Source organism: Sparus aurata, chromosome 15 (genome assembly GCF_900880675.1).
Source record: "Sparus aurata chromosome 15, fSpaAur1.1, whole genome shotgun sequence".
In the NCBI taxonomy this organism is placed as follows: domain Eukaryota; kingdom Metazoa; phylum Chordata; class Actinopteri; order Spariformes; family Sparidae; genus Sparus; species Sparus aurata.
This window is the reverse complement of record NC_044201.1, coordinates 25,931,575-25,957,670: the sequence shown is the minus strand read 5'-3', so window position 1 is coordinate 25,957,670 and position 26,096 is coordinate 25,931,575. Positions and strand designations below refer to the sequence as shown.

General features: G+C 43.1%; 3 protein-coding genes across 8 annotated transcripts in view; 2 read left to right on the top strand and 1 right to left on the bottom strand.

Annotated features, from left to right (window-relative positions):
* Nucleotides 1-11,317, bottom strand: part of abch1 (ATP-binding cassette, sub-family H, member 1) — a 32,903-nt gene extending 21,586 nt beyond the window's left edge. The window contains exons 1-7 of one of the 4 annotated variants that reach the window (XM_030442953.1): nucleotides 11,187-11,317; nucleotides 9,431-9,592; nucleotides 8,523-8,627; nucleotides 4,998-5,146; nucleotides 3,759-3,918; nucleotides 2,407-2,561; nucleotides 399-506 (exon numbers count right to left, since the gene is read on the bottom strand). In XM_030442953.1, coding sequence (XP_030298813.1) covers nucleotides 399-506; nucleotides 2,407-2,561; nucleotides 3,759-3,918; nucleotides 4,998-5,146; nucleotides 8,523-8,627; nucleotides 9,431-9,505 — 752 coding nt within the window. In that variant the 5' untranslated portion in view covers nucleotides 9,506-9,592; nucleotides 11,187-11,317. Of the gene's footprint in view, nucleotides 1-398; nucleotides 507-2,406; nucleotides 2,562-3,758; nucleotides 3,919-4,997; nucleotides 5,147-7,990; nucleotides 8,185-8,522; nucleotides 8,628-9,355; nucleotides 9,593-10,480; nucleotides 10,612-11,186 lie in introns of those variants that run through there. The other 3 variants (XM_030442955.1, XM_030442956.1, XM_030442957.1) reach the window with 3 other exon arrangements.
* On the top strand, nucleotides 10,594-20,681 carry LOC115597201 (galectin-related protein). 2 transcript variants are annotated; one of them, XM_030442959.1, is made up of 5 exons: nucleotides 10,594-10,732; nucleotides 11,247-11,327; nucleotides 11,415-11,503; nucleotides 12,150-12,336; nucleotides 15,601-20,681. In XM_030442959.1, exons 1-5 carry the CDS (start codon nucleotides 10,700-10,702, stop codon nucleotides 15,742-15,744), a joined length of 534 nt encoding a protein of 177 aa, XP_030298819.1. In that variant the 5' UTR covers nucleotides 10,594-10,699; the 3' UTR covers nucleotides 15,745-20,681. The 2 variants fall into 2 exon arrangements, with proteins under 2 accessions (XP_030298819.1, XP_030298818.1); XM_030442958.1 differs by having other exon boundaries at nucleotides 10,604-10,732; nucleotides 11,238-11,327.
* Nucleotides 20,682-22,374: 1,693 nt separating this feature from the next.
* On the top strand, nucleotides 22,375-25,014 carry LOC115596098 (zinc finger protein 260-like). Of its 2 annotated transcripts, none has more exons than XM_030440893.1 (4): nucleotides 22,375-22,815; nucleotides 23,119-23,197; nucleotides 23,305-23,447; nucleotides 23,817-25,014. In XM_030440893.1, exons 1-4 carry the CDS (start codon nucleotides 22,623-22,625, stop codon nucleotides 24,944-24,946), a joined length of 1,545 nt encoding a protein of 514 aa, XP_030296753.1. In that variant the 5' UTR covers nucleotides 22,375-22,622; the 3' UTR covers nucleotides 24,947-25,014. The 2 variants fall into 2 exon arrangements, with proteins under 2 accessions (XP_030296753.1, XP_030296752.1); XM_030440892.1 differs by having other exon boundaries at nucleotides 22,377-22,815; nucleotides 23,116-23,197.
* Nucleotides 25,015-26,096: the final 1,082 nt, after the last annotated feature.

Sequence of the window (26,096 nt, the reverse complement as noted above, 5' to 3'; positions counted from 1 at the left end):
CCCAGAATCATACAGGTCTTGTCATGAGTTCACGATGAGACGAAGACATTCTGTAAACTGTTTGTTGATCCATTTAGTCTCTGTTGTTTTTTATAAGGAGACATGTTAAACGACGAACGTACGTATGAGGACGTTCTTCGCCGAGAGAGACGTAAGCCGGAGAAAAACCACCGCAGGAAGAGTGAGAGGGTGAGTTTGTGTGTGTGGACATGTGTTACTCACATTGTGGGGACAACGCCTTCCTTTTGGAGACAAAGCACAAGTCCCCCATAATGCAAATCATCAAATTTTTAGGTGAAGGCTTGGGTTAACGTTTGGGTCTCCACGACATCAGTGTAAGTCAATGTAATGTCCTTCAAAGAGATGGAAAAATGGGGGTGCTGGGTTGTTTTACGTACTTGGACCTGAGCACCGGGTCCACTCCGACCGTCGGCTCGTCCAGGATGAGCAGCTCCGGGTTCTGCAGGAGAGCCGCTCCCAGCGACACCCGGCGCCTCTGACCTCCGCTGTAACACACACACACACACACACACACACACACACACACACACACACACACACACACAAATTAAACAGGTGAAGGCACAGGAAGAGCCAAAGGGCGACAGAGGTGAATCTTCTCCCACATTCCTAACAGTTTCGTAACTGATGATCCGCCTCGTTTCTATGCATGCCACTCACTCCTGAGGGAGGCGGAGAGGAGACGAACCTGCCTGACAACACGGTGGAAAACCACAAGAGCTGAGAGAAGGATGACGGGAGGAATTTAGAAAAAAAACATCATTTTTTATGGATTTTATCCCCCCCCAAAAATCACACTTTTTCATCTATATATCACAAATTAGCCAATTGATCCTACGTTGTACTGAAGATAAAAGATAGTATGACACGAAGCAGAAACTGACGATGGGTTTGTGCCTCGCCGGGTGTTTATTCATACCAGGAATATCTCTCATATTATGTATTGTGAACAGTTTCAACAACCTTTGTCCCACAAAGCTGCAGCACAACAAGAGAAGAGACGCCTGTAACACAACAGATCTCTCATACGACACACAAGGTCCGAGGTAAAAAATATCAAAAGTTAAAAAAAACTCCTCTCGGTCAGCAGGAGTTTGAGTTGCAGCTCAGTAACATGACAGGCGGACGACGTAAATATTACATGAACTGCTAATGATCGCTGGTTGGAGGGGCCTCTTTGGGAACAGAGGGGTCTTTGTAACGTCGAAACAAGAGATGCTGATTATTCTTCTTGCAATAACACAGACGATTATAAAAGGACTGTAAACTTTTATAGATCTTTATCAGTGCCTTTTATCAGAGAGTGGAGCAACTTTCTCCGTTGTCTCTCACATCTCAAAACATTTTCAAAGATAACTCTGTGATTAGGCGGCAGTGAAATACTCTATTTTTAACGTGTACCGCTTGATCGCATCCTTTTATGGCTTGAAAACAAGCCTGTCTCTGTACAACGTATTCCTCTGAGAGAGGCGTAAAAACGTGAGCAGCTGCGTTCAGTAAAGTTCGCCTTCAGTACGAGCCGACATAAATATCTTGTGACTCAATCAAACGAGGCTCTGCAGATACGACTGTCTGTTCAATATTCTTTTCAGTATACTAACCTCAGGCTGATACACGGGCAGCTTTACATCAGGTTTCATCAACTGAAACTTTGAAGGTCAACGTGGACTTTCACCTCAATGGGGACACAAAAGCATGCAAACCTGTGTTGCCAGATTGGGTGGATTGAGACTGACAGGTGACTTGTTTCAATAAGCACAATTCATGACTAGGGCTTTGTAATATATCCATATTGTTTTGTTAGCGTGATGAGACTAAGTGTTGTCTTCTCCTGGTTTGAAGATGCTTTCTTTCTTTTTTTTTTTGTTCAACCTTTGCTCGTCTCCTTTCCAGACCAGGTCTTATTGTTTTATGGGCACTTTATGGACGGAGGGATTATGTTTGTCCGTGTGCATTAACACAGGCAATCCAGGTTTCAAAGTCCGCAGGTACGCCAACTGTAGACAGCTGTACACACACATTTACTTCATGAACTGGCTTTATCTGGGGATATATTGCACTTGGCTTCAGGTAAAAACACTGAAAACCACACCTGAATCTGACATCTGTGCAAAAAGTCTGAAAATGCCTCCTGCAATAAAACTAAACAGCAAAGGACGGTTATTAAATTAGTATTCTATCTATATTAAATGCAGTTGTTGCTTTAGTGGTTCAATAAACAGCTTCTAGTGTAAACACGGTGATAAACTGCACAATAAAATGGACCTAAATTCAATCCTGAACACAATGTTGTGTTCCTGAAAACAACCTCAACCATCTGGAGAATCTCTGTTTCGTATCCCTGCGTATGAAACTCATCCAGTCACGTGCTACGCGTGGTTTTACCTGAGATTTCGGACCAGACTGGTCTTCTGAGGTAGATCCAGGAAGTCGATGAGGAAGTCCATGCGTGCCTTGGTTTCCTTCCGCGTCAGGCCGTGGATTCGGCCGAAGAAGGTCAGCGTGTCGCCGATGGTGAACTCGTTGTACAACGCCAGCTCCTGTGAGACGCAAAGATTTAAAAGACTGTGCGTGAACTCAAGTGGCTGAACAAGAACTTCACCTCTGTAATAATAAGCCACTTTCTGTCATTTTAAGCCTGACGATGCCGTAACAGCTGTTTGATTTTTGATATCATGATATTCCATAAAATCTAATATCGGTGAAAGCCTCAACAGAAGCTTTTGGTGCTTGACAATGAGCTACAGACACGTTCGAATCGATACCAATGAAATATTAAAATTGATATCCAGCCCTCGTCTTCTGACATCTCTCCCATTATTCTGCATATTTGCCATAAATTGATTGCCAAAAAAGTAGAAAGCTAATGTTGCATAACTTAATTCTCGGCGTAAACCCAGCACAAGACTTTAGAAATGTATATATAATGTATACATGAGAAAACTATCTGTTCTATTTCCCTCTTCATCCTGCAGATCTGTATCTCTTGCAGAGAACGTTGACTTTGCATTTTACTTCTTCCGTCACTGAAAGGATTACTGACCACATTCCTCGAGAAAACATTTAATCTTGGAGGATTAAGAGCTTAAATAACAGTCCATGTTCTCATTTTTCTTTAAAACTAGTGTGGATGACATGTTATATATTGCTAGAGTCCGTGAATTTGACAATATGAAACTCAGACAACATGAGCCAGGTTGACCACAGCTGCGCTCTGGGGAGCAGGTGAGGAGTCACATTTCCTCCTCTGAGGGTCACAGATCACTTCCTACAGGGAACCCGTGTGGTGCACAGGTTACGCTCAGGAGGACAGGAGCATGTGTGTTATCAGCCTCATCAGATATCCCGTCTGACAGTAATGAGACACACTCAGACACAGGTCACGGACAGAGACAGAGGCTAAATTAAAGAAGCCCCTGAAGACCGAAGGCACTTAGTTCATTATTTAAAGCTGCGAAGAGAAAACACACGAGCTCAGAAACCTTCACTGAGGGACAGAGTAAATGGACTCAATGCTCCCAGAGAGCTGAAAGGAATCTGACATGGGAGTTTGGTTATTTGGTTTTAAGTCAGCAAAGACCTTTTCAAATCTACTTGAACGTGCATTATGTAAAAGGCCTTGGATTTGCATGGATTTGTTTCTGGGTTGGGTCTGTTAATAAGAGAAACAGCAAGAAAGACGCTATGCGGGCGTAAAAACATGTCATCTGTAAACCATTTCAAGGTGTTGTGTTTACCTGCGGCATGTATCCGACCATCTTCCCCGGCACGTCGTGGCCGGGAAACGCAGGCGGCTTCCCCAACACGGTGATGTGCCCCCGCGAGATTTTCAGAGTTCCCACGATGCATTTCAGAAGCGTCGTCTTCCCACATCCACTGGGGCCCAAAAGGCCGTAACTGCAACACCGGAATCAAGAGAATTTTATAGAGGGTTTATATAAACTATATATCATATGCAATCAGAGTCGAGAAGTCCAGAAACACGCGGACTCTCCTTTCAGTCCGGCGCACAAACACACAGTCGCGGCATGTTCAGACATTATGAATGGAAACTGTCGCTTCCGCTCACATTCAGTCAGGCATGCGAGGAATTTGTCGAGAGTAAATATTGTTCATGTAAGCTCTTAAAGATAACCGGATGGTTATATAAGATAAAACACATCAGAGTCTGCAGGCAGAGTAACAAGATGCTTTCAAGACGCCCAGAGTTAGACCAGCAGACATTTAAATACACCACGATGTGCTCCAGTTATACTTTTTCTCTCTATCTGAGTTGTTTCACCCAGAAAGTTTTACAAAATCTCCCATCAGGCTCCTTACAGCTGTTCAACCTACATTTTCCAGCTGGAGTAGAAAGAAAACGACCACAAGTCTGTTGTTGAGTGTGTTCGAAGTGTTTCAGGAGTAGTTTTTGTGGCGAACGCTTTCCTGCTCCCTCGACCTGCCGTCAGTTATGAGCTTCTAAGGGTCATTCTGTAAATTCGTAAAGCCGATCACCTGCGTGATACTTCTGCATTCCTGTTATAACTGATATCAACTCTGTCACCGAGCCTCAAGTATGTTGTTCTTCCTTATCTGGGTTGTCACTTCGGGAACGCAGGTATGTGTGAGAAAAGTGATCCTGTAATCTACAAACATCATCTCTTCTGAAGCTCAGCGGCGGAGAAACAACATGTGAAAAAGAAAAAACTGTCTGCTCTTCTGAACATTAACTGAGAGAACATACTGTAAGATTCTTAGCAATGACGACTTTAACATGAAAATCTTCCTCTTACTGCCCTTTGGGGTTTCTAGTTTCATTTTTATGAATCAGATGAGGGAGATTTATTGAAAACTTTCCTGCAGGAAATTGAGATTTGCATCATTCATCTTATTAATCAGCAGGTACAACAGGAGAGGAGGCGAGATGACTGGTCGGAGACAAGCAGAGCAGTCTGAAATCACAGCCCTGGTGGCAGATTTGAGTCTGTACTCACATCTGTCCCTGTGGCACGGTCAGGTTGAGGTTGTTGAGGACCTTCAGCTTGCCGTAAGACCGGCACACATCTCGGCACTGGATCGCAAAGTCCTCCCGTCCAGCAGGCAGAGCGGCCTCCAGGTCAGCCTTCATGTTCCCGTCCTTCAGCTGCAAGAGAGGAAATACTGTAAAAAAAACATCGAGAACCATGCTGACGATTATTACAGGACGATTATATTAGGATGTAAGTGTCGACATTTCCACAATTCATGTCATGAGACCGCTTTTTTTCGCGGCTTCCACGGATACTTTGATGAGAAGTCAGAAGGTTTACCATCCATGTTTTCTGGTGACACCATCATGACAGGACTTCGGGACATTTTCCAACATTGCTTTTTGGCAACAGAACCAAACAAACCACTTCCTGACCCAAGTGGTTTTCGTGCCTTACCGTCACCAATATTGTTTTCATGACGGAATACATTTATTTCATCGGTGTAATCATGCAGTCTTCTTCACAGGAGTAGGTGAAGTGGTTACTATCATGGAGAAGAGCAGAATTAGCCTCAACTTCCTTCTTGTTTCACTTCCTCTCACACGGCACATATGTTACTCTTGTTTCTAGTAAAGTGCGCTTGACGGGAACCTCTCCACTCGCTGCATGTTTGTTTTTGTCTCTACAGTTGTTTCATTGTAATACAGCCTTATCAATTATCAGATAATATCAATACAGCAGGGTGCATACCTCCACCATGGCCACCCATATCAGTTTAACCATGATTCAGACTCAACAGATCTACTCACTCACAGATACAAGCCACCTAAATACGGAGATCCATGAATCAGTCCCTGAGAAATCCAGGACCCGTCCCTTTATCCAGATCAGCACCAAATCTTAACAGGGTCTATTCTGGGCCGAGACCCGTCCTACATCCAAGTTTCGTGGAAATCTGTTCAGTAGTTTTTGTTTAATCCTGCTCACAAACCAACAAACCAACAAATAAACCATCAAAAAGACACGGATGAAACCATCAGAAGGTCCACAGTCGTCTCTTCTCCCTCGTTGTTTCTGATCCCAGATGTTATATCACGCTCACGTTTACCTCGGCCAGAAGAAGAATCAGCTTTTAATGGCTGAGATTTTTTTCTTTTTTTACGCACACGAGGAATTTGGAAGGAATTTCCAACCACAACTCCCCCTTTATTTTCTAATCCTGCATAGGAAAAACCCGCCATAGATATTCAACGACCTTTTGAAATGCACAAATCCTCCTTTTTACAACCAGTTAGACAAGAATGTGCATGTTACACAGCTACATGTCGATCAATCCCAATATACCAGGCTCTCAACTCAGATGATTGATCAGAGAGTGATCAAATCAAAGAATAACTCACAGTGTTGGGTGAGTTTTAGCAGCTTGCAACAGCTGGAGGGAGAGAAAACATCAGCAAACACCTCGAGAGCTGAGAGGAAATCCTCGCTGCCGTCGACCATAAAACAATCCAACACTTTCCATCTGACTGAGTTTTACTCCTGCAGACGTTTGTAGTTCCATCAGTACAAGGCGTAGTGGTTTAAAACAGGCCTCACTGTGAACCAGGGAGGTGATTAGTCCCTTTTTTTTTTCAAGAATGCAAAACTAGTTTACCCTTTAATCCGAAAGTCCAAGATGAATCTCACTTCCGGCTCCACAACAATCAGAAAACAACCGTCTCTCACTCTGATACTCCTGCTGGGTTCTTCTCATCTTGTCAGGCTTCAGCAGACGGAAGTATTTGGGTCGTAAAAACAATCCTTTGCCCCGTAATCTCCAATAACGGCCTTCTTTCACGGGTTTCCCCCCCAGTCTCCAACTAACTCCCTCCTTTAATCCAGCATCCCCTCATTTTCCCGTTGAGGAGATTAGGGAGATTGCAATTGCGTAATCTGGCACATTTGGTCGGGCTTCACCTTTGGCACTGTAGCCTACATCTGTAAAAGCGAACACCGGGACAGATCTCACCTCCGGTCCTGCATGAGATCACCTGCAGATACCGAGAGGATGAGCAAAGAAGATAAAGAGTCGCTGATGGAGGATAAAGAAGCGGCAGACACTCACCCACCGAGAGAAGATGGAGGGAAAAGGAGAGAAGTGGGGGAAAAAAGGGGGATGAAGAGCAGCTGGAGATGACGAGTCCAGAGGCTGAAGACGACAACTAACGAGCACGTGAGAATCAGATGACAGGGAAATCTGAGCCAGGTAAACGCAAAGTGGAAGAACGGGTTCGGTGCAGCCGCGGATTGGTGCTGTCTCCTGGGGAATATCCTCCTACTACTACACACACACACACACACACACACACCCATCTGTGGCATTACTCAACACTGAGGGTGGAATTAACTTTCTTAATCTGACAAAATCCTTAAAAAGTCATTTCTTCAGGCATTTTGCACAAAAACAAAAGTCAGATTTACCTGATTTTTTAACTGTTTCTGGAAGAATTTGTGTAATTCTGAATTAAAGGTGCATTCTGTAGTTTTGAGGAATCCATTTTAAACTTCACTGACTTCATTTTTATGCCTACACAAACTAAAAAAACAGACTATCTTTGTCTGCATGACTGAATAAACTGAATAAAGAAAACTGACCTTAAAGGACGACACAGTTTCATACTGTTTTACTTTGTTTATACGTGGCGGACCCTGCCAATTTGCTAGCTGCAAACAGTGCTCTGGTTTTCCTCTGAGAACAGCTTCTTTAAACAGTTCAGCTGAGTTTGTTTTCTCTGTAGTAAATACGTCTGAAAACGTCCCTTTTAGCTCTGCAAACTTGTGATTTCAGTATTTTAACTGCATGAATGTTCAAGCAAAATGCAGAATAGTTAGAGAATCGGTCTGTAGTTTGAATCCGAGCAGCTCGTTGTGTCTCTGCAGGCTCTCCTGCTGGACTCTCTCCTCTGATAAAGCCCCACACAGCCTATCTTGTCATTCATTCTCAGCTCTGCTCTCTCGATCGGGGATTGAATTCCTACCTTTGCCTGCCAAGTTGTTGCCAACTCGCGTCACCAGCCGAGTAGAGGAGAAACGGGCTCCAGGTTCAGAGCGGACTGTCAAAGAACGGCCTCTGTCGGGGCTGTTTATAAGCCGAGCCTCGGTAGCCTACATCCACCGACCGACCAGCTGCTGTACTTTCACTTCTCTCTTCCACACCAGCGCGTCACACAGGATGTGAGCTCTGCAGCAGCTGCGGCGCGGCGCGGCGCGGTGCGGTGCGGTGCGCGCACGCCGCTCCCTCTCTCCTCTCTCCTCTCTAAACGTTCAACCACATCCTCTTTTCCTTTAAACCCGGTTATTTAATTTAAAGACGTGCAGAGACTAAACAGCAGGACTGGCTAATGTCGCTGCGGTGCTGCAGAGTTTCTCTCCATCTCTGCTGCTGCAGCGGTGCCACAGCCCGGAGAGGCCCGGTGGCGCAGGACGCTCCTCCATCCTGTCGGTTTCTGCAAAGACAGCATCCGAAATGATCCTGAAAAAAAAAAAAAAGAGACAGAAAAAGCATCTTACCCGCTCCCCCATCTCGGTGCAGTCTTCAGGACCGGCCGTCGCATCATCCCGACCGGCAGCCTCCGCGGCCATGGCAGCAGAGAGAAGGGCGGGCCGGCTGGAGCTCTGCAGGGGGAGACAGCGAGGGAGGGAGAGGGGGAGAGAGGGAGAGAGGGGAGGATGGAGGGATGTGTTTCATACTGTTCTCTCTCTTTTAAACACTGACACTCAGTTAGAAAACACTGGATTTTGGGGGGAACGTGTTCAGGAATGTGTAGTTTAATCTAAGAGACGAGTGTTGATGCTCCACTGTAAAAAATATCAGCATCTTCTTTTTATCTAATCAATAGAAATACTCTGACAGATTGGCAGTGATGCATGTAACTAAGTAGGCTACATTTACTTTGACTTTACTTGATTACTTTCTATTTTCTGCGACTCTATTCTTCCTCTCCGCTTTATTTTGGAGGCGATACTTTACTTTTTACTCCAGTTTCTTTATCTGATAACTGTAATTACGAGTTACGAATACAAGGACAAGTATAAGTTCAGTTACATCACTGAAATATTACTCAAAAAGTTAAACTACTGGTATTAAAATGACACTGAAGTAAAAGTACAAAGTGTTTGTCTCAGTTTTAGTCACTTTATTGGTTTCTGATACTCCCAAATCAATTATATATCGATTGGCAGATATTATTGGTCGATATTGTGCGATCATCAGTATCAACATGTGTTTTCCCACATGACAACTTCCGGTGACCTAAAATGACTCAAATCTCCAGTGAAGTTTACTGTTCCAGTGCAATAATGTCACTCGAGTATCGTTCAGGCTCTTAGAATAAGACACTGACATGATCTGAGGGATATTTGTTGCCGTGTAATCAATCAGCCTGGAGGAGAGACTGATAGTCTGCAGTCATCACCACCTTCAGTGCTGTTCGTCTGTTTCTTGGGGTTTTGTCTGGTTGCATTTCTGCTTCACTTCCTGAAGGTGTGCACATGTTCCAGGCAGGTTCGTCTCCAGAGAGCTGAAACCGTCACCACCTTCAATCCCCGACATGTCTGATGTTTCTGCTCTCATCAAGAATCTGCAAAGAAAATGATGTGGGAATTATTTTTAAAATGTGGACTGGAGATCGAGGTGTAGTTCCCAGAGAAACCACAAGATGGAAGCACAAAATCACTCATCACTCCATGACAGACACGACTGAAAACTGGATGTAACTAATCAGCAAAGTAACTAATTTACTCGAGTACTCAATTAAGTAACTACTCTCAGTTTATGGATGGATATCCTTAAACATATTTCGGCCTTGTGTGAATTTAGGGCAAGATGCAGAAACACGTGACGTGTTTTCTTGCTTTAAATATTGATGTCAAGTGTTGAGGGCTTAAAAAACATATAAATCCTCATTAAGCTTTTAATTGGCCGAATAAAAGCCTGTAACGTTGCTGCAGCTTGTGATGGCCTCAAGTGTCCACAGGGGGGCAGAGTGGACCAGATAAACTAAACCTGAGATGCATGAGACACACACACACACACACACACACGGGTGGAGGGAGGAGGGGATGTTTGCATGCTCGGGACTGGACAGAAAGATGGAGGGAGGGGTTTGTGTCCAAGTCAATGACGGGGACACACTGTGGATCTCTGCGTGATTCACTGAAAAAAGCAATTAATGTTCCCGGGTCACAACCGGGTTAACCCGGGTCTATTTTTAGCCCCGTGTGGCCTCGGAGGCCTACATATAGTATCGAGCGTTGGCCACCCAGTGTGTCACATAAAAAAAACAATAACCTGAATAACACTCTCAGCTGTTTATTCAATCTGGGTTATTTGCTGTAAATCTGGGAATAAAAAGCCCAAAGAGCCGCGCTGCCTAATTGGGTGAAGGGTTGAGGGGAAATCTGTCTGATTAGCCCTCTCCAACAGACGGGGATTAAAGCTTTTAGTCTGTAATTATTATAAAGCATACGTCAGCAGATATCCACCCATTTCCAGGCTCGACGGAGCAGCGGAGGGATGTGCTGCTAGGCGAGCTGTGTGCGCTCTCGGTCAGGCGTGGAGAGACCCGGGAACAGGAACATCCTCCTCCTGAGTCAGTGCCACGACGCTGACACACCAGCACGCTCACCCCGGCAGGCAGGGCTGCCTCCGCTCCCGATAATAAGCATCCTATGCTCTTCTGCTCAAGATGGCGGTGCAGGCAGCGGAAAAGGACGGAATAGTGAGTATGTGGGAGCTGGTGCTGGGCTTAAAATGTGTTCGCGTTACATTTCCGTGCGCAACGGTGAGTGGATTTGATTTAAGCGCACCGTTAGGTCGATTATCCGGCGCTTATTTGTAAATGCGGAGCGCACCGAGGAGCGCACTCCTGTTTCATCCGTGGCCGCGGAGGAAATCCAATATGTTGGCGGTGAAACGCAGCCGGGTTTTGTGCTCCCGCAGGCCGCGCAGCTTCTCCGCTCGACGTGCGCATTTTTTTTCCCACATCGCAGGTGTACGTTTATCTATCATGGAGGCTGATTTGTGACAGCAGGTCTGCAGCCGCCGCTGACACCTCGTCATTGTTGTGGAAGAGCCGCATGCAAAGGCCACACCGTGCGTATTTATTGATAAACAGGCCCGCAGCCTCGTGTTGGGGTGGTTTTTAATCTCACTCGGGTCAGTTTCTATCCTACCTGACAGAGCGATAAGTGACACTTTGCCTCCTGTGTTTTTCTTTGTCACTGGTGTTGAAGAACGTGGAGGATGACCACCTGAACGACTCGCTGGGGAACCCCGGCCTCATCTCACCTGACAAGGATTTGTCACGTCTCCTGGTAATGCAACATGCCTGCACACTGTCTGTCATGTCCGTGCCGCTCGCTCCGGTGCCGTGCGTAATCGATTCGATGTGTTTTGCATAGACGGTGCCGTTCAGCGGGCGCATCCGGGGCGGCATGCGGCCAGGGAAGAAGATCATAGTGATGGGCATTGTGGACCTGGAGCCAGACAGGTGAGATAACACCCCATGCACGCACGCACGCCTCTTTATCTGGGAGCTTTTATCTCAACATGCATATTTTTTTTTTTAAGAGCTTTTGTGTGTGTTTTGTTCTGGGGGCCAGTTTGACTTGCACAGCCACTCCAGGACACATTGAGTAATGCGTGGGCAGCCAGAGAGAATGGTGGCTTCTTAAGTATGCAGAGACAGGGCGTTCCCGAACCAGCAGGGAGAAGAAAAGGGGGGTAAAGAGGAAAAAATGAGGAGCCAGTGAGGCAGAATTGTTTGGGTGTGTCCTTTACCCTACATGGAAACTTGTGTCAAACTTGGAAAGAAAAGCTCCCCATGACCTCATCATGTTCTGCTGCTGCTGCTGCTGCTGCTGCTGCTGGCACAGTTTTCATGGCAAAGTTCATGTGAATGTCCTCCAGGCCTTTTTAAAATCCACTCCCTTTGTTGCAAGTTCTGCCTGGATCATCAACATATGGTTGTGTGTCAACATCACAGCTGCAGGGGAAGCGGGGCAACCCCAAACTAGCAGCAGGGATTATGCATAATTAACACACAATTGGTTTGCAGCAGCAGAATTATGCATTATGACTGATCCCGGATTAGCGAGTGGACTCACGCGCTGCCCTCTGTTTCCTCCCCTCCTCAGCTTTGACGTGAGTCTGACCTGCGGCCGGGACTCGGAGAAGGAGGAACCCGCGTACGACGTGGCCCTGAAACTCACCGCCCGCTTCAGCGACCGCCAGTTCCTGCGCAGCGCCCGCATCTCTGGGAAGTGGGTGGGGGAGGAGGCGTCCACCGCCTACTTCCCCTTCATCCCTGATCAGCCTTTTAGGGTAAAGATGCTTTTTTATGTACTCGTCCACCGCCTACTTCCCCTTCATCCTCAGATCAGCCTTTTAGGGTAAAGATGCTTTTTTATGTACTCGTCCACCGCCTACTTCCCCTTCATCCCTGATCAGCCTTTTAGGGTAAAGATGCTTTTTTATGTACTCATGACAAACTCACATGGCTGATGATTCTGGTGCTACAGGTTGAACGCTGTTGGTTCTCGTTGAAGACGTGTTTTCACGAGGATTGTGGGAAGCTCTTTTTCCCCTGGATGTCATGTTTCTGCGATTCCATCGCCGTGATCTGACGCTAAAGATAGAACAAGAGTCCCCAGTGACAGTGTTTGATCTAAAGCAGCTCATTTCAGAGTGAAAACAACTGTGAATCAGCTCAGCAGGTGTGTTTTTATTCATTCAGTGTCTCATGAAAGTGTTTGCGCACCGCAGACAGACAAGTGGATCAAAGACGAACTCGGAGAGAGCAAGACGACATCCAACAGATCTTTACAACAGATCTTTACAACAGGAGCTGCAGGAGGAGCAATAACTCCGACAGTCGAGGCAATATTGTTTAAACACCACAGATAGTAACCCAAAGTGACTCATGGCCAAACTAAGAAAAGGAGACCCATTGATTAACACTGAATAGAGTTCGTTTCAATGACAAAAACCACTCTCAAGGCTGGACTATGCTTGTAAAGAGAGAGGTTCATACAAGTGTTTTTTTGTCGATGTTTGAAGGCCGAAGTGTTTTCAAAGCTGTTTCGAGGTCAGTGGTGCAAACTAGGCCGTCAACACGAGGAGCAAAAGGAAAAAAACATCAGTTAACGAGTGCAAAACATGAATCAGAAGAGTGTTACGAGTCAGTGCAGGATTGAAATAGTATAAAATACTTAGCAGGTGACTGGACGAACAATCTGTCTGTCACCATCCATCAAGAGCTAACATTCAAACTCGTTGTGTCCACGGGATCGGTCGTTTTTGTCCGTGTAAGAAGATGTGCAATGCATTCTGGTAGCGCTGCGTTTAACCCTCGAGAGACACTGCCCGCTCATCATTTGCATAAAGTTGAGGTCGAGGCTACTTCATGCAGTGAGGGGTGTCCAGAGTGTTTTGTCGCCGCTGGAAGCTCCCAGAAAAACAATAAAAACGAAACATTGTTGAGTTAAAATGACGACCGATTCAGCAACTGCGCGGCAGATTTCATCAGATGAGTGAGTTTCCAAATGAGCCGCCATGTTGGCCGGGTTTGAAACCCCAGAGCAGACGTCCAGCGAGCAATCGGGAGGTGTTTGCATGGTTGTTTCGGCGCGAGGATGCAAAGCTAGGGGGAGCGGTGCGAGCCCTCACCTACCATCGTAACATCACACCGAAGCACTATAACAGATCATGAGTCTCACAGGCGTGTTCAGATGGAATCTTTCATTTTAAAATCCCGTCATCAGTTTTATGAACGGTCGACGGCAGGAGAGAAACAACAGAAATGTTAACGTCCTTTTTGCAGCACAGAAACGAGAGACAAACAGGAAATGTTTTCCACTCCACATCATATCTGTCCACTGGACACGCAGGCTGCATCCTGTGTAGCCGTCTGTTAACTGAATAGGCATCAGCTGTTTGTGTGTTGGACGGAGAGGAGGAGGACGAGCAGCTGCACATACGCACGATGAGTAACTCTCATTAGACCTGAGGACGTTTAATCATATTCCGCCCTGATAATTCTGAATATGCACACGGATGACACATTTGGTGTTGGGCTAAAAATATGCGGGCGGTTGTGAACTAACCAGACTCTAAGAGCAGAATCATTCCTTTAAACTGCTCTTTTGTTCTACTGAAGGAAAAGAAGCTTCAGTCCCAGATATCTGCAGACAAAACAACCACCATGTTTGTCTTATTTTTAGAGGTGATGCCTGCGTCTGGTTATGCAACATCATCTCCCTGATAAAGTGTCATTGTTTGTGGTCGGAGTGTGACGGAGCAGGTCAGCACCGTCACGACTGTCAGAAGCTGCAGGCTGCAGATTAAAAGGCTGTCGTGCTGACTGCTTCCAAACTGAACTCTTGAGTATGGAGGCATGTGGATGGACACATGATGTGCTGTGGTTTCTGTGTCTGCGCTCGTGGAAGCAATCTGCCTCAGGAAGCGGCAGCACACCTACAAGTTTGTCTTCTTTGGCCAACAAAAAAAACGAAAGACGGAGAGATTTTGAAGCTGTTGCAGTTTTTGTATTTGGTTTGTTGAGGTTCATTGTGCAGATACGAGTAAACCAGAACTAATGGAGGAAAGGGACGCACTTTGAGCTCATTAATCAGACCGGTTTGTTGTTGCACAAACCTTAAAAACAGCTGATTCAAGCATTAGTCCAGATTGTGATTTGCACTTGTTACATAAACGATTCTACAAGCAGGATTAGCAGGTAAAAGGTGAGCACGCTTCCATTCAAACACATTAAAATTTTGAGGTTAGTATATGTGTTTAGTTAAAGTGCTCTTATTATCTTTATATTGATGGCTGTACCATGTGAAAGCTCAACTTAATGCCCAACTCTGCAGATCCACTGCAAAAACTCAAGATCTTACCAAGTATTTTTGTCTAATTAAACAAATCTCTTAATCTAAGACACAATGACCTAGAAACAAGCGTTCCAGTGAGATAAATAGGACTTGTTTTTAGATGAGTTTTACTGGTTGAAAAATTAAGAAAAAAAACAAGTTATTACAAGCAAGAAACTTGAGATGCATGGAGAAACTGATTTCATCAGGTCTTCAGAGAGACACAAAGAGCTTTTCAGCCAAAGCCGGCAGCTCTTTCCAGTGAATAAACCTCTGGAGTCCGACTGTGCACCACCTGCACAGCCCCACACTGTAAACACACTTAGCAAGTGGCTAACTAGCAGCTAAAGTCTAATCTGAGTAGTTTTAATTAGTTACTTCCACCCCTGCAAATTATTTTAGCGAGTCTTATTAAGAGTCTTATTCTGGTCTTGTCCAGATGTGAAGACTGAGTGGAGGGCAGTGGATTTTGTTACTGTACGATGGAGCCAGGCTAGCTGTTTCCCCCCCCGTTTCCTGTCTTTGTGCTAGCCAAGCTAAGCTAACTGTCTCCCGGCTTCATATTCATCGTACAGACTTCTCATCCGTCCTCCAAACGGAAGCCAAAAACAGATTTCTACAGGAACTTTTCCTTTAAACACTTTATTCTTGTCATCTGATCTTCTTTTCTCTCTCCATCTTTCTCTCCGTCTCTTTCTGTCGCCCCTCCCTGCAGATCGAGATCCACTGCGAGCACCAGAGGTTCCGGATATTCGTGGACGGACACCAGCTCTTTGACTTTTATCACAAAGTAAAATCTTTGCCCTCTATCGACACAGTACGGATACACGGAGATCTACAGATCACCAAGCTCGGCTAACTTCCCCACTCACCTCCTGCTCCGCAAGTCGTGTGCGAAGCAAGGACTCGATCACAGATGACCATGCACACACACCACAGCGCACCTGTTACGTCATCATCCATAACCCATCATGCAACACTGCGGCAGCATAGCGACCGGAAACGAGGCTCCGGCGGTGTCAAGTTAGAGCTCATTCACTTCTCTCCATTTCCTTTTGTAATTAACCAGGATCTGATATGATGAAGCTTTGAGGGTGGATGTGTTCGCTCCATTTTCAGGTTTCTTTCTCTGCGTTAGCCCCAGTTTTGTCAGATCAGGGATCTCGCGGCTAATTATAGCACATACATTTCTCATGCTGAATTCTTAAGGGAGGGGGAGGCAGGTGTGGACGACAAAATAGTAGTTACAAAAAACAGTTACTCAGGAAATGATGTCTGGTACTTAGCAACTAAAATGAAAGGAGACATTTGAGTAAAAGCCTACACATTCGGTGACTAATTAAAGGTTATAAATCTGAAACTTGTGGGCGTATGAAAGTCCTCCAAAACCTTTTTGGATAAACTGGAAAATGCATGTTGATGAAGCTGAAAAGGAGACGACAACGGCGACGGTGGCAAACATGCTGCAAAACGAGTCAGTATTGGACCTGAGCAGTGTTAGGATGTTCAATCTGAGCCTTGACAAAATTCCCGAGGGGCAGACTCATGATTCTTCGTATCAGATTAAAAAAAAAAAACTTCTTCAAAGCAAAATGTGTCCGCTGTTTGACGCGTTCAGATCTGATTCCACTCACTCGACCCAGCTGGGTGTGTGTCCACTGTCGCAGTTTATCGTCTGGAAGTCAATCTTCTGACCACAACAGAGCGCAGCGTTACACCCTGTGTCTCTCTCTCTCTATCTGTGCTGGTGTGTTTCCAGCTCCGTGAGGCACTCCCCCTGCCCTCCCATGGGTTTATCCCTGTTGTCATGGTAACACGCTGCAGTCTCACCGACCTAAATACCCCAAACTGAGGATTATATCATGACAAGATGTATCGGAACGCGTCCCATACTGCGCGCGGCGTGTGTCGGCAGTTTTAGCGACGGCTGCAGCTCATTCTGCTCTAGATAGAAAAGTATGATTGTTAACTTTTAAAAAATCAGGTTGAAAATTGGACTCTGCTCTCTGCTGTCACACTCCCAGAAAGCAAAGCTCATCTGAATTGTACGCTAAACCAATATGCAACTTATTCTCATAAGAAAACACACTTTCTTCTGTGCATATTCAGGAGAACTCCACCCAGCCCTTCATTCGACTGTTAAGCTGGTTGTGTGGAAGCAGAATAAGATCCTGATATTGGTATTTTGAATGTATAGTATTCATGTTTCTATAGTAGCATAGAAGATATAGTGATGCACAGAATTATTACTTAACGTCACAGTTTTTTCGTGGTATGGCTGGTGCTGTTATCGTCCATATTCAGTCCTACGTGTCTCTTGTGTTTTCGTTATGGCGCAAGCGTTTCCTCGATCATTCCACACCAGCGTCTCGTCGTCCGCACCGGAGCATTCCCGTCTCTGTTTAACGCAGCCGGCGGGTTTAACAAATGCAGTCGTGTCTTAAATTCATCACACGGTTTTGTCTCATCGACCTTTTCACTCCGCGCTGGATGTCTTTTCCTTCACTGAGGCGGAGAGGAAGTTCTTATTGAGTTAGTATTAAGAGTATTATGTCTTAAGTTGCTCTGTTCACACCTCAGACGGTATCAGTTGAACACTTACAGCAGACGTAGGCAAAACTGTTATGACATAGATTTTTGGGTACGACAGTGTGCTGTAATAAAAGGTTTATAACAAGTAATTTATGGCTTTAATAATGAATAATAAATAGCTTAGTTTGTAGATCACTTATGAGCTGTTATGAAGAACAACTTTTGGGGGTTGCCAGATTGTGGAAAATTGCATTCATTCTGTTATAAAGTTCAGTTATAAATGTTAGTGAATCATTAGGAAAGATTCCTGCATGGAAAAAAAACTACAAAGACGACGTGAGGACACCCTTCAACTCAAAAGTTGTTCCTCCTAATGGCTCATAATGAATCTGTAAAACATGAATAATATATTTATTACCCATGGATGAAGTCATTATTTACAGCTAATCCCTTGAAGGCGATTGATTAGAGAGTAATTAATAGATGAAAACTTGAACCAGGTCGAAGAAGCTTTGATCACCTTTTGGACAGATGTTGGAGCTGACAGACGTTCACATCAAACAGAAAATTAAATGCATCGTCTTAACGCTGCGTCGCGGTTCAGGTGCACTTCATGAGCAGCTCCTCGTAGTACAGAAGCAAAGGAGTAGTTGTTGGTACGTCGTCTCACAAGGCTGCACAGAGCTAACATTAAGAGTCTAACGAGCTAATGAAGGTTTCCCGTCACCTTTTGCTGCTGTGAGTTGGGAATAAGCCATGACATCTGTGCAGAACAGTTGCACTGACTTCACTGCGGGGCACTCAGTAACTGATGCTCACACTAATGAAGCTCTCTTCAGATTTCTGAGGAAACCACTTTTGTTGAACATCTCGTTTACTCTCCGTGCATCCATCAGAGCACAGAGAGGTTTCGTTCGATACGTGCATGCACTGAGGATTTTTAGCTCCTTTCATGTAGCAATAAGTCGCTGCTCTGAGACTCTTTTTCCTCCTGGCTGGTCAGAGGTCTTCCTCGTTTTGTTTTTTTTTCTGCGCTTGGCGAGCGCTGGTTTATTTGGGACACAAACAGGAAATGAGTACAGTTTGGTATGAGGGGGCAGTGAAAGGAAGCGAGCCAGTGCGATGCATCGTTACTCCAGTGTTGCAACGGAACAAACGTGTACAGACAATGTGTAATAGTGTTAACAGGGTGTGTTATTTTTTTTTGGGTTCTTTCTATTAACTGGTGACCGTTAATTTGTAACGCTGCAGTTTTTCTGTAATAACATGTTAATATACACCATGTGAAGAATATGACTCGGCTGTGTGTTTCATGGATGTGTAAATACAAGTTCATGTTCTGGAGTCAAGCTGGCAGCAGTTAACGACAGTGCTGTTGCAAAGAATTACGGGGGAGGGAGATGAACAATTCAAGGCTTCCTGAATTAAAGGGCTCGGACTAGGGAGCATTTTGTGTGTGTGTGTGCGTGTGTGTGTGTGTGTGTGTGTGTGTTTGCACAGTTTAATTCTGCATCAGCAAACTGTTCTTTGGGACTGTTGTGGGTTTTCTGCTCAGCTGGATGCGGTGCAGGTACATGATCAGCTGATGGTACTTGAGCTTACTTATTTGGTACTGGTGCACTTTAAAAAAAAAAAAAAAAAGCTGTTGGTGTCCACGTAAGGGACTCACAACAGCTGAGTATTCCAGTAAAAAAAAAAAAAACTAACATTTTTTGGTACGTGTGCTCAGAAAACCTCAACATATATTGTTTTTCTTCCTGAAAGTTCCTGATCTCCTGATGATCCCACGTCTTTTGAAGAACGGTCCTTAAAAACGATGATTCTTACTTTATTCGTTCTCCAACCCTTTAAAATCGAAACTGAAAAAACTGAATGTTAGTCTCCTCTTGATTGTAATCTGATGATATGGAAATACTTTTGATGTTCACCTTTTGTTATTTCTGATCCACTCGTCATAAAAACAGACGCCCCTCAGTTAAAAAATTCAAGCCCGTCTGATGTAAGAGAAACGGTTTATTTGACCTCGCTTTTTGAACTCTGGATGTACATATTTATGAACGTGGCCTGTCGAGTAATCAGAGTTACAAGCGGAAAGCGTTTTGTTGTGCATGTAAGCTAGTACCTGGCATTTTCTATACATGAACGATTGAGGTGTTGCCAGTTTTTGCTCCAGTCACGCATGCTCTTTCTTTTCTTTTTCTACCAACTGTATCAGCTGCGTTTTAAGGGCAGATTACCCCTTGTGGTTTTGTTTTCCTTTGACCTGTTTACCTTTTTTTTATAGCCTAGGGTTCCAGTTTAGTACAAATTAAAAAATATCTTTAAACATTAGGATGCACAGAGCGAAGATCTGGACTAAAGTATCTAAATCAGTTTATTCCCCACAAGTAGAACAGCACATTGACTTTCTAAAAAAAAGTGCTAACATGACTGTTGTGAGAACGACTACATCATGATGTTCATTCACAGTATGAAAATAAGTAGAAGTAGGCTGATCTGTTGCTAAATGTGTCGTGTGGTTGTACAATCATCATCATTTCTATTTATTACAGTGTAAACCAGCAGGGTTGTGTGTGGTAACGTCATACCTACTGTATTGGTAAACGTACGATTTTATGCTGTTTATATGAAGGCATCTTGAAAAGTTTTTTAAAAATAATGATGAAAGTGTTTTGTTCTGGGCTCTCCATGTACGGAATATCACAAATTGTACTTTATCCTGTGTGACACAAGGAAATGTGTGAAGTATTGGATCAAAGTTTCTTTTTTCTTTTAACCGCAAAACAAGGTTAGGATCATTTTTTTGATTTGAGCGTTTTCTGGGATGTACCACGTCTGAAGACCGCAGGGCTGTTGAGACTTTGAGCTGCTGAAGGTCTTTTCATGTCACCAGGCATCATGTTGGCCCCCTCTGTTGGCTGCGCTTCGATCCAGTGTTTTATAGCTGAGCAGCTTTTTGTGGCAAACAGAAGAACGGGAGAAATAACATTCACGACATGTTGCAAATTCCACAAATCCCCCTGAGGTGACCCTCGTCGAGAATGTTCACTGGACCAGTGTTTAGATGAAGACGGTACATTCCACCGTCGTGTTAGACCTCCACAATTTAATATTTTTTTTTCTCCTAATGCTTTTGTAAAAACAGCTACTTTGCAAACCAATAAACTTCTCATCTTGGAAATGTTCTTGTGCTCAGATTCTCAACACTGACTATTCACTCAGACAACAAATAAAACATGTAGCTAACTTCCCTGACAAACTCAAGAGTGTGTCTGTGTAAGTTCTTACGGAGGGAATTAACCAAATAAATTCATCACTAGTGACAGGAAATAACTTCAGGGTTTAAGAAAAGGAGCCTGTCCGCTCCCATCATCTCTTATTTAGATATATTTAGAGTTGGTGTAGATTAATAATTCTTACGCTCTGAAACACTGTTTTGTCCAAAGCCTGTATTGTGTTTTGAACCAGGGTTAACCTTATTACTACTCGTAGGTCAAACAACATTGGGTAATGTAATCACATATATTTTTAAGCTATATATACTGAACATTTAGGTGGGTTTGATATCTTAAAAGTACTGCAATGCTTGTAAATTACGGCAAAGTAAACAATTACAAACCTCACAAAAGTGACTCAAGATTTCAGTGCTATTTGACATTCATGCCGCTCTGTCTCAAATAATAACTGATTCGACTAAATTAAATGTAAAATTAAATCATTTTATTGAAATGAAGATATTCCATGAGGTTATTTACCATATTGTTACATCAAATAAATAAAGAAATACTATTTTTTTTGTCATGGTCAAGTGGATTAAATTGTATTTTATTTACGTTCTTTTAATATGTCCATGTAACATTTGACCTTTGATGTTTTTAACATGCTGCAAATAACTAAATGAGTCAAGGAGAATAATATTATGATGGTGAATCAAAATAAGAGGATAATGAGAAGGGGGAAGGACCAGGTGATAGTAGTAGTAGACTTGGTATGCTGAGTAGGCTTGTTATAATCAATTTCAGCATTTATTTAGCTTCTTCCAACTTGGCGGCTCCTGAACACAACACCATCCTGCTTCAGTTAAAGAACCGAGTAGGTCTATCTGCTGATATACTCTATACTACAGGACACGCCTGCTACATGATACACCCTCAAAATGGTTTTAATGTAGTTAGGTTTAGGCAACAAAACTACTTGGTTAGGTTTAGGAAAAGTTCTCAGGGGGTGTATCAGGTTTTAAAGATGGTGTCTGGCTATTATTATAATCAAGAAGTCACATTTTTTGGCTTGATGCGCCACTGAGTGACTGTTATAGGAATGGACGGGACCCTGCATACATCCATGTCGGTGATGCTTTAATAAACTACATACACAAGAAAAGCTAAAGTCACTGTGCAAGCCGTTAGCTAGCAGGCTAATGTCACGGCTACATCAGTGCAGTTGCGCGTGCGTTGTGATGGCAGGAAAAAAGTATCAGAAACAAGTGGAGCAGAAATATATTCATGAACAACAGTTATTAATGGATTAACTTGAAGAAACAGGTCAATATCAATAATATAACTTCTTTATAAGTTATGAAGTGGAGCTATGTGCCTTTAAGGTTGGTTTGTAGCTAGCTAGCTAGTAAAACCGAAGAAGAAGAAGAAGAGGAAGGGGACAAGCTAACAAATGGATCTTAATGTAACTTACTTGTAACTTAAAACTATTTTAACAAACAGCGCTGGAGACTTGGTTTTAAACATGTCTTCACCTGCCTACAAAACACTGGACTGACAGCAGGACTAAAAAAAGAAATTTAAGAACAATGGCACACGACAGTTGGTGGCGATAGCGCTCAACTTGGTCACACGTCGCTATTAACACGAAGAAGATGAAGAAGATGAAGAAGAAGAAGAAGAAGAAGAAGAAGAAGGTAAAGGTAAAGGTAAAGGTAAAGGGATTACACCGTTGAACACACGGACCTTAAAACAATCTAAACAAAAACTCAAAGTTGTTTTAGCAAGTCTTAACATATCTGCAAAGTACTCCACTAATAACGATTTAAGAACAGTATCACACGACAGTTGGCGGCGATACTGCGCCACCTAGACACAAGTCTCCATTAAAACGTAGAAGAAGAAAAACAAAACGACGACGACGAAGAAGAAGAAGCAGCGATGCAATCAACTTGTGTGAACTAGCAAGATCTCTGTGCTAAACAGTAAAATGTCGTGTTGTGCACCTGGATGTAAGAATAGACATGGAAAACATCATCTCCTCCATTTTTATAGAATACCGTCGTCGAGGACGCCCTTTGATGCTAACCGCAGACGTTTGTGGTTGCTAGCCATTAAACGGACGCTCTGGACCGATGAAACCCTCCGGAACGCTCGAATCTGCAGCGCTCATTTCATATCAGGCAAGAATTCCACTTTAAATCACACACAGTGACACAAACAAAGATGTAATGAAATGAATTAGTTAGAACAACCACACTGCTTGTATTCTCAGTATGCTATCTTATAGTGGTAAACAACATTGATCAGCCTTAGCAACGTTAGCAGCAGAATGTAAACAAAACAAACTGCTCATGGATGTTTGGCTATAATGTCTGTAAGTAAGTACAGGAGTATGGCGTATGTGACATTCAGTACACACTAACTCATGTCTGAACACGCTGTTAGCTTGTTACAACATAATAAGTGAGGATGTCTTCCAGGAGAATGCTCCATGGATCCAGAAAGTCCAGACTTTGTCCCCTCAGTGTTCAATTGTACGACCAAGAGACAGCGTACGGACAGGTAACCCTCTCCCTTTGACTTGCTATCTTCTTACCTTACCAAATGGTGTTGGTGTAACTCGACTGATATGTCTTGGTTGTTATGTGTTTTGGTGATGGGCTCAATAGGAAGAAGAAAAGAGCAGAAGCTGTCAGCGGCCCCTCTCTGGACGACCCATCCAGCTCTCTCACTGCAGCTCAGCAGTCCTACAGTGTGGAGCCAACAACAGACTCTCCGCAGCCTCCAGACTGTAAAGAAGAGCCTTTAACTGGTACGACTTTTGGTCCATAATGATCTATGCAGACAGTCTGTAGCTTGCCAAGCTGTAAGAGTGGTTTAAGATGTCATTATGGTTCTTTACCGTATCCTTAATTATAGACGGGCAGTCCACTTACATGTATTATGTATCAACCTCGAAATATTTCAATGAGAAATGATGATGTTTTTTAGGTAAATGTTGGACACTCAATATAACAAGGCTAGACATACTGAGCCGAGGTATATAATAGTAACATAAAGATTTCTAGAAGCGACAGAGTATTTTAAATAATAATTTGGAACTAATATAATTACTTTTCAGTGTGTGCTGGAGTTTTCACACTTACGCAACTTGACATCAGATGTCTTCTCTGTCCTTTAGATCAGTATCCTGTCTCCGAGGAAGTGCCCCCTTCATGGCAGCAATGTGACGTTAAGGTTGAGCAGGTGGAAATGGTGATCGTAGAGCACCCACTGGTCAAAGAGGAACCGGTGGATCAGTGTATCAGTCCAGACACGGAGGCTGATACTTCCAACGGTGCTGAAGTCCGACTACCGAAATCAGAACCATCCAGTGACTGTGAGCTGTCCCCATCTCCCGCTGCTGTGACTGTGAGTGTAAATGAAAGCATAAAGGACGAATGGAATGAAAGTGATGGTTCGTCGTCGCCTCAGAGTCACAGCATTGAAGTCTACGTGGAACTGGAAGAGCCTCCGAGGGAAGAAAAGACTTGCAGATTTTGTGGTAAAGGTTTTAAAAGGGATTCTCATCTTATAAGACACGTAGACCAGAGTCACAATGGACACAAAGCCTTTAAATGCCTGAAGTGCAACAAGGAGTTTGAACAAAGGCACCACTTGATCGTGCATGTAAGAATCCACACAGGTGAAAAGCCTTTCAGTTGTGATTTCTGTGACAAAACCTTCAGTCAGAACTCAAGTCGTATTGTTCATATGAGGGTGCACACTGGGGAGAAACCGTATTTTTGTAAGAAATGTGGGAAAAGTTTTCCCTCGGGCAAACATTTCAGATTTTGCAATGTGCAGAATGAGGGCAAAAACACACCCGAGAGAGGGGACATAGATGAGAATCTCAAAGAGGAGAAGGCCTTTAAATGCTCTGAATGCAGCAAGGAGTTTAAACAAAAGCACCAGCTCGTTCTGCATTTGAGAGTTCACACTGGTGAAAAACCCTACAGATGTGATGTCTGTGGCAAAACATTCACTCAGAGCTCCAGTCGACTTGTTCACATGAGACAGCACACTGGAGAGAAACCGTATTTCTGTGAGAAATGCGGCAAAAGGGTTGGTTTTAGCCAACACCTGCAGTACTGCACAGGGAGACAAAGCAAAAATGCAAAAAAGGCCTTTCGCTGCACGACGTGTGGCAAAACCTTTTTCACAGACTCGGATCTGAAGGTGCACATGGAGGTTCACGAGTCATGGAAACGACACGTCAATGAGAAACTGCAAGGACAAGAGACAGAAGAGAATAAAGTTAAAGTGGTATGAAAGAACATCAGTGAGTATGTGACAGAAACAATTTTTCTAAAATAAAATGTGCATTGAGTCATTTGGAATGGTCTGTTTCATCTTTAATCTCTCATGAAAGCAATAAACTACTAAATGTCTTGATTTTAGTTGAATAGATAAAACAATATTCATCAGCTTATGTGGACACAGCTGAAACATATTTATTTTTTTCACTTTAAAAAAAAAAAAATCTTGTTTCTTCCATATTAATAGCATTACACTGCCCACCCACTAAATTCACATATATGATCCTATTTCTATTTCTGTTCTAGCTCTTCTTCTGACCTTTTTTATTATGTTGCTTAATTTTTGTACTATTACTGTTATATTGAACTGTCCTTTGGCTGCTGTGACGCACAAATTTTCCCATTTGTGGGACTAATTAAGGAATTTCTGATTCTGAAGCCATACATTACAAAGACCAACACATTGAAATAAAAAATATTAAAAGTTTATTTTTTTTCAAACCTGGAAGTGATGAATGATGAATGACCTGGAAGCTATTGAAAAACAAATTCCACAAAAATCCAATAAAAACTAGCGTGTCTCATTCAACCAGGATAGGAAAACATTTCTGCATTGATTCTGAATCAACAGGTAAAATGACGTGAAAGCTCTTAAAAAAATGGCTGATGATTTCATGAAAAATGTGGACTTTTCTTCGATACTACATAATATATATATACATATTTATATATATATATATATATATATTTATATATACATATTTATATATAAATATATATATATACATATATATATATTTATATATATACATTTATATATATTTTTATATATATATATATATATATATATATATATATATATACATTTATATATATTTATATATACACATATATATACATTTATATATATTTATATACATGTATATATATATATATATGTTGAGATACCTTTAGATAGTAGATAATTTTTAGTAAGTTTAATAAGTTTAATAAGTTTTTCATTGTGATTGATTTGCACAATAATCTTCTTTCATCACATTGTCTGAAATGTGCTCCCAAACAGCTCAGTTCAAACTCACTCAAAAGAAAGAAAATACATACTTTAATGAATATAAAATGTGTCCATTAGTAGGTTGACAAAACAGTCTTAACTATAAGCCCCA

Excerpts from the sequence above, each read along its gene's own strand:
- LOC115597201 (XM_030442958.1), top strand. The coding sequence starts at position 10,700 with ATGGCGGTGCAGGCAGCGGAAAAGGACGGAATA. Across the intron at positions 11,504-12,149 it reads GTGGACCTGGAGCCAGACAG|CTTTGACGTGAGTCTGACCT; the intron begins GTGAGATAACAC and ends TCCCCTCCTCAG. Across the intron at positions 12,337-15,600 it reads TCCCTGATCAGCCTTTTAGG|ATCGAGATCCACTGCGAGCA; the intron begins GTAAAGATGCTT and ends CCCTCCCTGCAG.
- LOC115596098 (XM_030440892.1), top strand. The coding sequence starts at position 22,623 with ATGTCGTGTTGTGCACCTGGATGTAAGAATAGACATGGAAAACATCAT. Across the intron at positions 22,816-23,115 it reads CAGCGCTCATTTCATATCAG|GAGAATGCTCCATGGATCCA; the intron begins GCAAGAATTCCA and ends GATGTCTTCCAG. Across the intron at positions 23,448-23,816 it reads TAAAGAAGAGCCTTTAACTG|ATCAGTATCCTGTCTCCGAG; the intron begins GTACGACTTTTG and ends TCTGTCCTTTAG.